Source organism: Dendronephthya gigantea, unplaced genomic scaffold (genome assembly GCF_004324835.1).
Source record: "Dendronephthya gigantea isolate DGI-Jeju-01 unplaced genomic scaffold, DenGig_1.0 000067F, whole genome shotgun sequence".
Classification (NCBI taxonomy): Eukaryota; Metazoa; Cnidaria; class Anthozoa; order Malacalcyonacea; family Nephtheidae; genus Dendronephthya; species Dendronephthya gigantea.
In genome coordinates, this window is record NW_021163077.1 from 149418 (window position 1) to 164496 (window position 15079).

General features: G+C 37.7%; 2 protein-coding genes across 3 annotated transcripts in view; both read left to right on the top strand.

The window, feature by feature from the left end:
* Positions 1-7732, top strand: LOC114530931. The gene is made up of 10 exons (XM_028552552.1): positions 1-860; positions 1081-1120; positions 1223-1308; positions 2540-2656; positions 3442-3618; positions 3697-5073; positions 5563-6198; positions 6286-6423; positions 6769-6820; positions 7097-7732. Exons 1-10 carry the CDS (start codon positions 301-303, stop codon positions 7217-7219), a joined length of 3306 nt encoding a protein of 1101 aa, XP_028408353.1. The 5' UTR covers positions 1-300; the 3' UTR covers positions 7220-7732.
* Positions 7733-7914: 182 nt separating this feature from the next.
* LOC114531013 (voltage-dependent R-type calcium channel subunit alpha-1E-like) overlaps positions 7915-15079 on the top strand; it is a 30252-nt gene continuing 23087 nt past the window's right edge. Inside the window, exons 1-5 of one of the 2 annotated variants that reach the window (XM_028552642.1) lie at positions 7915-7983; positions 8681-8780; positions 11767-12344; positions 12789-12893; positions 13024-13163. In XM_028552642.1, the coding sequence (XP_028408443.1) occupies positions 12135-12344; positions 12789-12893; positions 13024-13163 (455 nt within the window). In that variant the 5' untranslated portion in view covers positions 7915-7983; positions 8681-8780; positions 11767-12134. Of the gene's footprint in view, positions 7984-8680; positions 8781-11209; positions 12345-12788; positions 12894-13023; positions 13164-15079 lie in introns of those variants that run through there. The other variant, XM_028552643.1, reaches the window with a different exon arrangement.

A 15079-nucleotide genomic window follows, 5' to 3' on the forward strand; every position in this document is an offset into this window, starting at 1 on the left:
TTTTGGCTGGTGTATCGGAATTTTGCCTATGTATAAAAACTTGTGTTGTCTATCAGGCTTAGCTGTTTGAATTTTTACTTATTCGGATGTTATAAATAGATATTTACAGGAAGGAGAAGAAAACGATTGTTTACGGGTGACAAATCGATCAGAGAGTCATAAGTCAAGTTTGTTGACATGATGTGGAAGTCGCGTCCATTAGCAACCAAAAGCACTCATGTGTAGCGAACAAATAACTTTGAATGTTTAGAAATGGGACGGTTTGAATTGTTATTGTATGCCTGAAATTATCGCCGTGAAATGAGCGAAGTAAATGCAAAAGATGGTACACAAGAAGAAACGTCAACTCGGGTTTTATATGAACAACTACAGAACGAATACAACAAGCTTTTAAAGCAATACGCTGCCGCAGAGAATACTATAGACGAGCTACGGACAGGGGCTACCGTTCATTTATATACTGAACCTATAGAAAGTAGACTAAATAGTCGTTTAAGCTACGATGAAGTGAGATTTTCAAAGAGTATCAATCTACCAAGGCCACTAAATGCAACTACAAGTGAATACTCGACCATGAATGGCATTTGTAGTACGAATACTTCAGGCAGTCGACTTGAGAATATCAGAACGCCATCTCCAGAACGAAATAATGGACAATATCTCTCCCTTGAAGCTAGAATACATGCTTTGAAGCAAAACGTAGCCACTGTTGAATGTATTTTATCCGAAAGCGCGTTAAATAATGAAGATAATCTAAACGAACTTCTTGGTATTTGTACTCAACTTTATAAGGAACATGGCATACTGACACGCGAGTTAAAATTGCAGTCACGAAATACTATTCATCGTTCTGGGCAAAGGTATAATGTACTTAATTATTGTTTTTAGAAATAACTACCTCAAAATGCATCCTATTAGTAAAAGGTTAACATGTGAGCGCAGTTTTAATTATACCTTGTTTATAATATTAGACATTTGACTCATGAATTGGTAGTTTATTACCGAATTTTCATTAATATAAAATACAACCAATTGCTTTTGCAACAATTCGATATCAAAATTTTTAAATTTATATTTCAGCGATGAAAACGGTTTCACGAAAACGGAGTTAGAAAAAGAGGTACAAACATAAGGGTTTTCACAATAACATCTGCTGCGTGGTTTGTTATTAATTTATTAGCAAATTATTCAAATGCATTCAACAATTTACTTATGCTAACAGCTGTACAGAATTGGACTGCGTATTGAAGAAATTCAAGGTGACATTATGGCTAGATTGAAGACAAAGAAACATGCTGTGAAGAAATTGTAAGTTTGCATTCATCAATGCACATAAACATACCTACACAAATATACATTGAACAGGGAAGAACATGATTCTGTGTATATTGTTTTGATAGAAGTATGCAAATGTTACAGATGTACATTGAAGTACACGGAAGTGCATCGAGGAACACATATGTATATATGATATATAAGTGAAGTGTACCTATAGATGTTCTGATAATTGGGATTTTACACCAATCTCAGTAATCTCAGTATATCACGGAAGAATAACGGGGGGTTTTCCAGGTGTGTTTTTTCTTCACTGATTTATTTACTAAACATTTTTTCATTTCCCCACTGATGTCATCAAAATATTTAATGTTCGTAAATTAATTAACCCTTGTTAATTTTCAGCAAAGTATTTTTATATCTTATCTATCTTCACTTCCCCACGTCGGCTACGCATTCTACCGTTAATGATCTTATTATTGTTTATGCCGGGATTTTTTTCAATAGGCTTGCTCACGATGACGAATATAGGCTATATAAATAGCTTGCCATTTTTGGGCTACATTTAATTTTCTTTAACGGGTTTTACAAAATAATAAATGTACGAAGCGATCATTTACAGAGTACGTTTTTCCTGAAGACTCGTCGTTACAGGCTCTCACGGTAAAGATAATTCTCGTTCAGGGTTAAAGTGGCGAAAAACTTTTCTCCACCTTTCCTTCATTTTACACGACATGTTTTTTATTCAGGCTGTGAGCTCGTGTGATCTGCCACCCGCCCAAGATCCCCAGCCGGGATCATTAAAAAATTTAATCACTTTTGAGTGCATTATCCTAAGAAACTCATGTGGTAATTCGCACAAAATAACGCAAATCAACTTTTAGCAGCACTTCTCAGTTGGTAATGCGTCAGGTTGGCGTGAATGACCTCATCACTCTTTTTGAGTGCTCTTTGTTGCTTTTTTTCATAACTATTATCAGATCCGCTTTGAAAATGCGGAAGAGTTCATTGTTATTTATAGAATTACATAAATGAATCAGTATAACAAATGTTGTTGCTATATCTTTAAACATATCTGTCTACTCTGCGCCGCCATTTTTCCTCCCGACCCAAATTCAATGATTAATTAACGTGCCGCTTAAAAAGGTTTATTTTCCATAATAACCGGGCCGCATTTTTTTGAACACGTCAGGATCAGGGGATAAAAAAAGATGCCGTGTTGATGCCGATTATTAATTGCTAACATCAACTTCTTGAAATTTAGCGAAACACCTCCGAATCATGCCAAGTCAACGCTGGGGACACATTTGGAGGGCCTTGTCAGAGAGATGAAAGATTTAAAAGATGCCAGTATTAGAAGCAGTGATGAGGTTCTTAATAGGTTTGTACTGAAAGAAATTTGTTGCAGACAGCAACGACATGTATCATGAAATCTTTTTTGCAGCTTGAGTGCAAATGTACTTTGAGAGATGTGAATTTGGCAACTGCAAAACGTTTGTGTTTATACACTCCCGGATGTTTTCTTGCAGACTTGCGCATATATTTCGAAAACGTTTCACAAATTTACATTTCGCATTAGTAGAGTTGTATTCTGTATTTATTTTATTCAAAGCACCTGGGAACGAGGCTGCAGCACGGCCTTAATTAAGATATCATCCAAACGGATCTTCAAATAACACATTCATACTTTTAAGATAAGATTTGTGCTCGCGGTTAAACCACCACGATGTCAAGTCTTAACTTGTTATCAACTTTTTATTAACAAAGCGCGAGGTCTGTACAAAGGAATATCAGACCGAGATCTTTTTGTACAGCCCAAGTCCGTACAGTGATCGGCTGCCAATCAGCGCGCGCCATTTGCCATCTGTTATAAAATGATGATTCTTTGAGGTTTGCCGAGTTTCCAAACCATATCTTTATCGAAAATACGTAAATTGAACTCACAGGAAGAAAATTTATATCTACTCTAGGGTGATTCTCTGGTCACACACGTGACAATGCTATTCTATTTTGCTACATGCAAAATATGAAGCCTGCATGAAGAAAAAGCAATGCCACTTGTATGACCAGAGAATCACCCTGTAACCCTGGTGACTTTGACATTGTAGTTCTACTAAAATACATTCGTAATACTTGTCAATAATACTTGCCGGTAATCTCTCGCAGTTCTAGAAAAGAAAACTCTTTAAGAAAAAGTGTTTCACCCAATGGGAAAAATTCAGAACATACGCAGGACTTCGCGCAGGACCTCGCGCAGGACATGCTGGACGCACGGTATTTGGCTGCAAGTCCCGTGAATTTGGAGTATCCACCAGTAGACGATCTCTCTGGAAGTGAACGAGGGTGTGTAGTTGATGGTTTCTTCTTTGCATGGTCCTGGAAGCAGATCAGCGGGAGTTAATGTTTGTTTTTTGTTCATAGATCTGATAACAGCAGTGAACAAGCATTTGGTATGACCTGGCCCCCCACTCGCAATGTCCCTGACTCAGACATTGGCGTTTTACGTCACAGTTTCTCAGACGCTCTGCAGGATTATCACCGAAATGATTTTGATCATTCTAAACAGAGCCCTCGAAATAGTGACCAGGCTAAAGCAGACCATTTCAACTCGGGCAATTCCTTAAAAGAGCAACATTCCGGACAGCTAAGACAACACAGACCAGATCTGAATACCTCAATGGATCATTTCAATTCCACACGACAACATTCTCCGTCTTGGAATGAAGACGTTTTACGGCACAGCTCTGAGCCAGACAGATCAGCGGACTATAGCAACTTAGGGCACGATAGCAAAGTCTGTGAAAACCTGGGCCCTACAAATGAAAATTCACCGTTTTCTAGCCAAGAAACTGTACGTTGCAGGTCTGACTCAAAGATCCCAGTCGGTGAGAAAAATGAACATCTCCACTCTGGAGAACATTGTGATCAGAAATCTGTCCGTCAGAAAAAAAGGCACGAGCAATCGGCAAGAGAATTGCAGGAATACGAAGCAGCCCGGAACAAAACCCCTGATTTACAACGTTTTAGCTCGCCTGATGTGAAACCTCGAAAGTGTAACAGTATGTCAAGTTTTGGAGACAGCAGTCGCATGTCTACGCCTCTTTTTCGCCCATCTCGTGGATCTACGCAGGTACCGAAATATAAACGACGAAATACAAATGATGACGTCGACAGCGGTTTCGTGGGTTCGGAGGCTAGTCGTAGCTCACGACTGACTACGGACCATTCCGACGGCGTGCAAAAATTAGGTATCTCCAATCAATGGGACTCAAGTTTACAGCTTGATTTAGTGTCGGAAATTGATGAAAACGAGGTTTCATCGTCTCCCGAACAAATGTCGACAACTTGCGAAGATGGACGGAGATCTCCGATTAAGGCTTTAACAAGACGTCAACTGGACGAACATTCAAAATTTATTAACTCTAGTCCGAGCCCCCTGTCATCCCCAGAAAACAGCTTCAGAACACCCGAAGGTCGTTTTGGGTACAAAACATCACATACTAGGTTGCCTAGCAATGGCAACTTGTTACCAGTCCACGATACCCATGATCCAGAAATTTCAAATGGCAGAACACGTGGAAGTGAAAGAGCTCCAGTAGAACACAGGCCCCACTCACGTCGGGGTTCAAGTATTGATGGGACATCAGCATTAATTGAAACATCGGTGGACAGACAAAATATAAGTCGAAAGTACAGTGGTCCGAGTGATGTTCCACCTGAGGCGACTGCGGACATTAGTAACAGTGGATTTGGCAACGTTGGATCGCGTGACAAAACGAACGAACATAAAAACGAAAGGTGTGTGCTATATATTTAAAGTTAACGTGAAGAAAACCAACGTTATTTACTGGATAGCACCAGGGGCGCAGCTTGAGCGAGTAACTTGGGGGGTGCTTATTCATATATTCAGTTCTGCCCGACGGATTTATATGGTAAACTAAAGGGTGTATTAAAAAGACTGCAACACTTAATATTCACATATGTTCCCTTCTATTCAATAACAAAAGATTATTATTATAAGGTTGCGGTTTTTTTATACACCCTGTATTGGACGTACAAAAGAAATCCGTCGTGCTGAACTGAATGTATGAATAAACACCCCCAATTATCGTTCTAGCCACGCCACTGGATAGCACTATCGATCAGTTTTAAACTGTTTTTATACCACAGTTGTGTAAATCACATCACCTGGTACTAGTGAGAGCTAGAACCTAACCACCGCAATTCACGTTCTCCTTTGGAACAGCCAGATAATTAACTGTCAATTGTTTTTTTTTACTTTTGAAGGAAACTACAATCTTTACGTAGCGAACTTGATTCTCTTCACGATCATGTGAGCAAATTGCAACATCCACGTGTCACAATGGATACATACGACGAGCTACGAGATCACGACGAACAGTTACGGAGAGCCTATGAGCGCAGACACGATAGAAAACTTGACGCTTTAAGACATGAAATAGAGCAGTTAAAGAATAATATTAATAGATCAAGACAGCCATCCGTGAATCGTCGGTTACCTGATCAGGATTCGGAATTCTACGACGATTTCCGAAACGAACTTCGGAAAATTACTGAAAAGTTAAATGAACTAACTGTAATCCAGGGTAGCGAAGCTGAGCAACTAGAGTCCCGCAGTGACCGTGATTCGCCCCACGACGAAGCCATGGCAAAACGGTTCAGTAATTTGGTTCGGAAGGTGGACGAACTCCGCCGCAGAATTGAAAACGACGCTCGCGATAATTCTGAAGCTTCTCACAAAAATTCACGACATTTTTGTCATCTTTGTGACGACGCTGACGAGCATCGCCATCGGCACCGAACTGTAAGCACTTCTTACCATCAACCACGGACATCAACGCCGTTTGTTTCTGACCTCCATCGACCTTACGAACAGTTTCCAAGGGCAAAGGTTCAACACAGGTGATTAGTAACAAATTTTGCAAGAAAAGTTCTAGCCTCTTTTGTGTTGTTCGTTAGTTTTGAGATAAATATTGAACATTTTTCTAGACACTATCTATCTTCAACATATCCTGGTACAACACCACAGCAATCTCCCCTTGTCCATCATATCCACACGTACCACCAAGGTCCAGAACTCAAGCAAGACTATGAGACTGACTCTGATGATGATAACTATGTGAAGAGGTTCGGATTTGACTTTAAATTTATTGAGTAACAATCTATTCTTAACTGTTCCCCCACTGATATAGTTTAGAATGATGCATGTAATTTAAGGATTCCAGTTGTGTAACACTGATGTTGAGTTTCCAGAAAACCAGATGTAGAGTCTCGGTCGAACATAGAAATTATCATTTTTATTCCTCTGATAGGAAGAGAATACCCTAGAGAGATGCTCTAAGTGTTTTAGGAAGAGAATACCCTAAGTGTTTTAGGAAGAGAATACCCTAGAGAGATGCACTAAGTGTCTAAGTGCTTTTTAGACGTGATGTCTCTGCTTGTTTAATAACGGGTTTACCGTTCTATTTTTAGAACTTCTCATCGGAAACGCAGACTTCATCGAACACGTTATCAATCACGTCTGGTAAGTCTGTAACTGTTTGGATTCCAATTTCCAACTGCCAAGTACCTTATCTTGTTCAAATTTTGTGATGCAAAAGTATAAAAAAAAGCATATCGCAACATTTAATTGGAACAGTGTGACAGTATTCGGTTTGCAATTTTACTAATGTTAGTAATTGTAGTCTTTTTCGTGGGAAATTTTTGCGTGGGATGGATTTGCGTCATTTAAATGCAAATTGTGTATTCTCTGGCTTGGGCTTTTCATTTTTTCAACCTTCGTTCAAATCTTTCTTTGCAGGATGCATCTTACGGTGGTCGTGTCTCTCTTGACGAGGCTCGTCGAGCGGCTCGTGATGTTCAGCGGCTTTCGAAGAATATTTTAAACACGATATCCTTAGACTTGACTTCATTAAGAAGCTAGCATCAATAAGATATAAATTATAGTTATATGTATACATTGGTCTGTTCTGACTGTTCAATGGTGTTACATACCATTACCGTTACTTACTTATCATCAAACATTGCGGGAAAAAGGTGTTGTTGGTGTCGTTGGGACAGAATAGGTAGTTAGTAATACGTTGAAAACATTATGAGATATCTAAATGGCTTGAAATATTTTAAAAGTATGTGTTATAGTTTAATATCAGAGTGACGAAATAATAACTTATTTTATAACCGTTGCACCACTGGGCACTGGCACTGTGTGTTCACTAATTGAACTTGGGTGCTTTCCTTTATACGGTAAAAACTGTCAGACCGGTCCTTGTTGTAGTCCCCCCATCTTCGCACATTTTAAATGTGCCAGATTCTTATCAAGTCCCTTTTTTCTGATTGCTAAAATAATCTATTTTTATGTTCAATCCAAAAATGATTCAGTTGTATAATGCTATGTGATCCAGTATCGTGCAGTAATAGCAGTAATATAAAACTTTTACATGCAAAATACATTAGCAGTCAAATAAAGAAACTTGTCAGTATCAGGCTATCAGCATTACATCTTCAAAAGAAAGTTACATAGCTTTTTTATCATCCTCAGCTATTTGGCCATGAAACTCGAGTTCTTCTCCGGGGGGTGCACTTGTTTAGCCTTTAGCCTCATAGAGGTCAGAGGGCAACAATCTGTTGGAGTGTTGCCTGTTGGTCATGGAGATAAACATGGTTGTGTTCAGCACCAAATTCGTTGAGGTAAATGTGGTTGTAATAAAATATTTTAGTAGGTTTAAGAGAAATAAATTGGTCTCATTGTTTTTAAACAAATAACCCTATAGGTCTATTCAAATTCACCGAATTTGGCGAATTACCTCCACTTGTACTTGTCGAGGTATTTCTTTTACATCAGTGCACATTGTTTCTTTTACATCAGTGCACATTAATATTGTTTCTTTTACATCACTGCACATCACTTGTTTATTTGTTTTGTGTTCAACAAAAATGATAAACAAATTCGTATGGAATATATGTGAATTACGCCTTCACGTGCACAACTCATGCGAAAACTAAGAAACATGGGAACATGGCTTGATTTGGGTCAAAGTGATTGATTGATTTATATTCATATTAACATGTAATGATAAAAATATGGCTTCGCTTTAAATACATGCACCGTGTTGGAGGTTTTCTACATTGCCTCTGGTAGCCAATCAAGTGGTTTGTTTACAAATCTAGCTGTGAATTTAATTTGAGTTTTGAGCAATCTATGAACCAATGTTGAATCAATAGTTCCTTGCAAATAGAATATTTGATTTGACTATGTACTATGCATGCTATGCATTCTCCCATGCTTCAATTTGATCATTTGATCTGATGTATTTGTCCCAATTTAATATCTTGCTTTATAGAGTTAAACAAATCTCTCTACACAAAATGTCATGCCCTCTTTTAGGTAACCATACCTCAGTCATGCGATGTACATTATGCCTACATTATGCCAACATGGTTCACTATCACTCACAGACTCACATAGGTGAAAATACTCAAGCAAGGTACCAGCACTTCGTCAAAAATCACTGGTATATTATAGGGGTGATTGACATTGGTGTCAATTAAAAGTAATGAGGGGGACCATATTTATATTATTCTGCTATGCCAGGCCTTTTTTTAAAACAATTTCACTTTCAATAGAAATCAGCTCAGCATAACAGAACATATTAATGTCCATATTAATCATAATATGGTCCCCCTCAATTGTGATCAACAATTAAAAATTTCTTGATCATATATCTACGGGCTGTGGCAGGGATGCTGGAACAGCTAGGAGGGGAGCAGCAGGGGCAGATCCAAAGTAGAAGTGCCACAAACGAGCATCACGAAAAACACAATCGTCTAGTGAAAAAATCAGACACAGAAATTATTTTGGAAAGAGAAAACACGACGATACGAAGTTCAAGGGACGATGTTTTGCAAACATTCTTTATTATACGCCTCTACAGGAATGCCCTTTCAGCAAAATCTGCACCCCTTTCCCTTCGCATTGTTCCGGCGTCCCTGACCTGTGGCAAGGAGATGGGTCATAAGGTTTGGAATGCATGCTTTGATATTGAATTGCGAGTAATATCCTTGCATAATAGCTACGTGCTTTGCAGTTTTATATGAAGCACATTGACATGCATTACGCGCCATGAATGCATTATTTTGATGACCTGCTGTTAAATACAACATTAATTCAGAGGTGATTATAAGCGGCGCAATCACCCCACGAATATAACCCGACCTTTCAAGAACAGTTTTGCAACGTCATCTATCAAAATTGCCGGTATCGTGCGAAAAGTCTTTATATCGCACGGTACGGTGCCAAGTGACTTTCAATGCTTCCAACTGCGATATAAATTACGACATGCAAATTTAACGGTGAAAAAATTCCCTAGACATAACGAGATATGTAATTAAGAGATATGTTTGATATTAATTTTCATTTGGTTTCTCAGACTATAAGATAACGGCGTGTTTTAATGCGAAGATAAAAAAGATTTTTGTTGTACTTTAATTACCAAGTCCAAAAAGACTATGCATTTGCTTTTATATAAATAATACTGTATCAGAGGTTTCATAGAATTTTTAAAGCCGATTTGGAAAAAAAATGCAAAACTTGCAAATCTGTTAGGTATTTCATATAAACGAACTTCACAATATGAAGTTATGAAATACAACATATCTTGTGAATGACTTATGACTGAACCTACATCTTTCTATTTTTATCAAAATATTTCTGCTGAATCTGCTCAGTTGTTCAATATATATAATTTTGTATCCCATTTCACTGGCCCAAGAACTAATAATAGATTGAAGATTAATTAAGGAGACTTTTCTGCATCCGCTCAGCTATAAGTCACTAAACTCCCGATTCGACGTTTACCCATTGACCGCTGGAAAAACCAGACCACCTGATAGTCTGCTAAATAAACTATGAATGCATTGAATTCGGAAGCTTCTGTAATGACTTAAAAAAATTCAACGTTCGTTCGATATAAACACAGATAGCTTAGCTTAAGGACGGGAACGGCAAAACGAGGTGAAAATGACGAAATAGAAATGGCATGGCACGACCATATTTCCTTTATATGTATTCTCTGTTACCCGCGCGGAACGAGTAAAACAACTCAAGTCGTACGATGGTCCGCGGCAGTTCCTAATGTCTTCGGTCTTGTGTGAATGAATTGTTTGGCGTAAACACGTGTACAGGACCGCAAAGGACATTCTTTGCAACGTTACTGACAATGTGGCCTGCCGAAGTGTGAATGTTTGGACGTATTTATGAAGCATTTATGTAATACATTTTGTGGTTACGCTGGTTGAGCAAAAGCACGTCAGCTTATTGTAAAATACCACTTTGACAGAACATCATTTTCGAGAAACCTTGAAAAATAGGTCCTCTGGGCGTACATGACGTAAGGTGATGGTGTAGGGGTACTAAAATCGTTTCTGGTTGAATCATGTTAACATTTTATAGATGGTTACTATATTAGTAGCATTTAATTAAACTCGTTTGATATCAGAGAGAGTATGGTTCTGTATGACTGTATCGCTCTTTTATTCAAGCTTTATAAGATTGATGCGATTTCAGGACTTGTGGCTAAGTTGTTATTCGCCGTTGGAAGCCATGTCATCCAAATATGTACACACAATCAACATTCTTTGCGTCTCCAAAGATTACTATCATTCTGACATTCTTTTTTGTCCGTTTGTTTGTTACCTGTCTTGCCTTTTGAACATAATGATAAGAGGAATGACAATTTAATTAAACGATAACCTTGCTGATGATTTTCCTTCAAGTTCCACGAGCTTTCGATTCGCTTGAGTTCGTTTCCTGTCTCACCGAAAATAAGAGCACGAAATCGTCGTACGGTTCGGTATTCGTACAATCCATGCATGTGAAGAAAGCTTTGACCCACTTTAAAACTTTAATGCAGCAAAGAAACTGTCAAGCTAGCACGATAACCCGATTCACAGGCAATTGACCACGCTAGTACAAACGATCACGTTTTCATAAATCAACACTTGTGACTGTTGTCTAAAGGTCATTGAAAAGCACATTTAAGTAAAGAGACTTCATACGTCTCGGAAGTGGAAAGTCTAATCTCTTACTCTAAAAAGCATATTTTTTCAAATTTAATTTCTTCCGGAAGTACGGATTTGTAACTTTCGGTTCGATAATTACCCAACAAATTTGGCTCACTTATTTCCATGACCAAACTTAGCTCCAAATTGTAAGACCTAATGAAAAATGTAAGAATTACTAAGGTTCTAACTTCGCGAAAGTTCGTTCATTCAGAAATTAAAAATAGATTTTCCTTTAAGTCCATTCGAAAGACTCACTGCATGCATGTTTATTTAAATTTCCTCAAAAAGTCTTTTGTTTTGTATTTAGCTGTATTTATTTCGCAGTATATTCGTTACCCCGGGTAACAGGAGGTCCTGGCTAGTTTTAATAAGACAATACGCACTCGAATAATCGATTTTGCCCTTTTTTAGGCCCCTATGACTGCTGCATACCCAAAAGAAATAGCAAGGTTTTGCCTTGCCGTTGCAGGTGGATTTATTCCCGTTCATTTAAGTTTATATTTACAACAACCTTCGTATGCCACCCGTTCTGTTGAGCATAATAGGACACGTGATGTGTGGTTTGTATGTAACGCTATTGGTCTGTATTGCCAAATAATTAGCATTCATGACAAGCTCGAATTATTTACAAAGAAATTTCGAACGAATGTTAAAATGAATGAACAAAATGGAGCGGTTTTAAAACCGTATTTTAGTTGAAAATACCGTCAAGACATTCGTAGTCATCTCGGCTAACGGTTGCCGTGTCCGACCGTCGAACAGGAAACTAAACTCCAAATATGGATGAAAGAAATCGGCAGTATTTATCGGGCAATATGGACGATGATGTTCGAACGCAGACATTAGGGGAGACACGGTTTCAAGAGCGACCCTTTGGTTCTGACTCACAAACTGAAGTTATCCCGCCTAGAAAAGCCTACACCTCGCTATGGCTGTTCTCCGAAACGAATCCGTTTCGAGTACGATGCAAGGCGATCGTGGATTCGAAAGTATCCTTTAAACCAACGCTTTAGGCAGGTTTGCTTGTGACATGCAGACGCTTGGCCCAGCGTACTTCTACAGCATTCAGCTATTACGATTTGTCAAGGCTTTTTGACAAGGTTTTAACGATAACGCAATGAATGATTGTAGATATAAACTATTTCCATTAAAATACGTCTTTTGTACTTTTACTTCTGTTATATACAGTGAGTTGAGCGTGCTTTAAATAACTGAAACTTTATATAATATTCACCAAGACGCTAGTTTTGAATGCGTTAAGTATTCAGGTAAAAACTCTTACTAAGATATTCTTTCAAGCACATACAACACTCGAACTCTTGGACCAATATTTTCCGTATATTTAGTTCTTATTTTAATTTCTGTCCCGTATATACATAGCTTGTTTAAATAACCCCTTTAACTTTATTGATATTCCTTAACTCATTTCATAGCCATTCGACTATTTTATACTTTTAACCATTTTTGCCAACTGCATTTTACTCGCAATGAACACTCCTCTTCCGAATGAAGATAAATCTATAACAAATGAAAGAATTGTACGTATTTTGTATGCTGAATTTTGACACTGTTGTAGTGTATTATTATGTCGTAACACTTCACTGCACTGAGCCCGGTGCACATATATATACATTTCCCATTTAAAACCTTGTCTTTCTTCGCCGATAGGAAAGCGCCGAGATCTATTTGTTAGTTATATTTGGCATTGAATGCATCCTCAAAGTGATAGCTTTTGGTTTTCTTCTTCATCCTGGTTCGTACTTGCGAAGCGGCTGGAACATGCTGGATTTTGTTGTAGTTGTCACAGGGTAAGCCATGATGCCTCAAAATTTCAATCCAAATTCAATGAATTATGCACAACGAAGGAGCTAAGCAATACAAGCATTATTGATTGGCCTATGTAATGTCTACATATGTAGTTAATTCCCTTTTGTATAACCTATCTGGCCTAGTGTATTTGCTTTGAAATCTCGCGCAAGACGGGGCTGAAATAAGTCGACATAGTCCTAGGTCAATTGAATGCCAGCAGCTAAATATCCGGCATTATAGGATCTTTAAAACCCCTAATATATCTAAGCTCCAATATTGGGATATCACGCCTGTTTTTGACGCTTATATACTGCATGCAGATGTGTTTAGTCAAATTAGGAGCGAAATACGTTGAGTTCATAGAGTGAATACGATTTATTGATTATACATCGATGTTATGCGTGGTTATAAGGCTTGTGAATTTTAAATAACATTGCTTAAAAATACAATCAGAAATATGTAGCAGACTGATCGATTGCTTAGCAACATTATGATCTACAGTTTCGGTTAATTACAGCCAAAACCGTAACAAAAATACAGCAATTTCCCTCTGAATGTTGGGAATTCGTGTCAACTTTTCTTCAAAATAAATTGTTGTGGCCGCCGACATTAAGTATAATGACTATTATAATAATTTTATTGGGCATTACAACATTTTATCAGGCAAGGCAGCATATTTTGCGGGCTTGAGCGAAACATTCCGCCTGCTGATAATAATCAATCAGAAATAAATTTCCATTTTCTTTCTTTATACGATTCGAAAAATGTTGCAATATAGACTCGATGTTCTGAGGCATAAACATATGTTTGGCTATATTATCCTGTAGCTCATTTACGCTCGAGATAACATGCCCGTGAATCAGGCGAAGAGCACTGATATTTGTGCCCACGAACATCATGCATGCATATTTTGTTATACTCGCCCTATATATAGAAGCCATCAAATATTCCCTGAAAAGAAATTCCACGCATGAACTGAATAAAAAACGACAAATGCTAGATTGTCTACTGGCTCATGGTTTTAAGAAACCAGGTTTTAAACTATTAGTTCGGGCCTTATTCCTTAAAATCCGTCTTTGAAAAAACGCGAGAAGGAATATATAACACGATTAATAATTTAAACGCGTTCTATAAACGCTGTATATACTACGGACTTGAATTTTTGCACAAACTCATGCCGCGTTCAGATACGGTATAAAAAGAGTTATCGCATTTCGTCCTCTGGAGAAATTTTAACACGAACGTTTTATTGTTTCAGGAGTATGTCAGTTTTGTTACCCAATTATTTATTGATTTGGCTGTAAATATACACTCGTGTATATACTTGTCACTCAAACATGTAATGTGTCCTAAAACAACTTCTGAATACGTGATATAGCACTTATTTACAGAGTGTGGTCGCGGGATTATAAATTGGGAATTTCGTGTGAACAATTTTACTTATATACCCATGGCCATACAAACGAAAGTCTTTAAATTAATGCTTGAATGCATGATTTCAGTTTAAACGAAATAAAAGGTTTTTAAAATTTTCTAAATAATGCTTTTGAACAAAAAACCAGCAGGAGTTAAGAAAAGTGTTTATAATATACCATTACATCGCCGGGAGAAAATACTACGTTCTGTATATATTACAATACTTCATTTCAATGCTATTGTTATGACGGGTTTAGGAAAATTACAGACTTACGTTTAGATTACTATAGTTGCCTTATCATATCTAAACAATTTTGTTGTATTTAGTATGTATTTTGAATTAGGCTTTAATTTTTGAAAGATATCATGCTGTGTCGACTTGCATGTAAAACGCCATTATATATATTAAGTGAGGTTTGTCACAAGCGCATGTAGACAAATGCCAAATTTGGTATTTGCCAAATTAATGATCTACGGATAGCGAGGCTCAAATTAATGT

Excerpts from the sequence above, each read along its gene's own strand:
- LOC114530931 (XM_028552552.1), top strand. The coding sequence starts at position 301 with ATGAGCGAAGTAAATGCAAAAGATGGTACACAAGAAGAAACGTCAACT. Across the intron at positions 6,424-6,768 it reads GATGATAACTATGTGAAGAG|AACTTCTCATCGGAAACGCA; the intron begins GTTCGGATTTGA and ends TTCTATTTTTAG. Across the intron at positions 6,821-7,096 it reads CACGTTATCAATCACGTCTG|GATGCATCTTACGGTGGTCG; the intron begins GTAAGTCTGTAA and ends CTTTCTTTGCAG.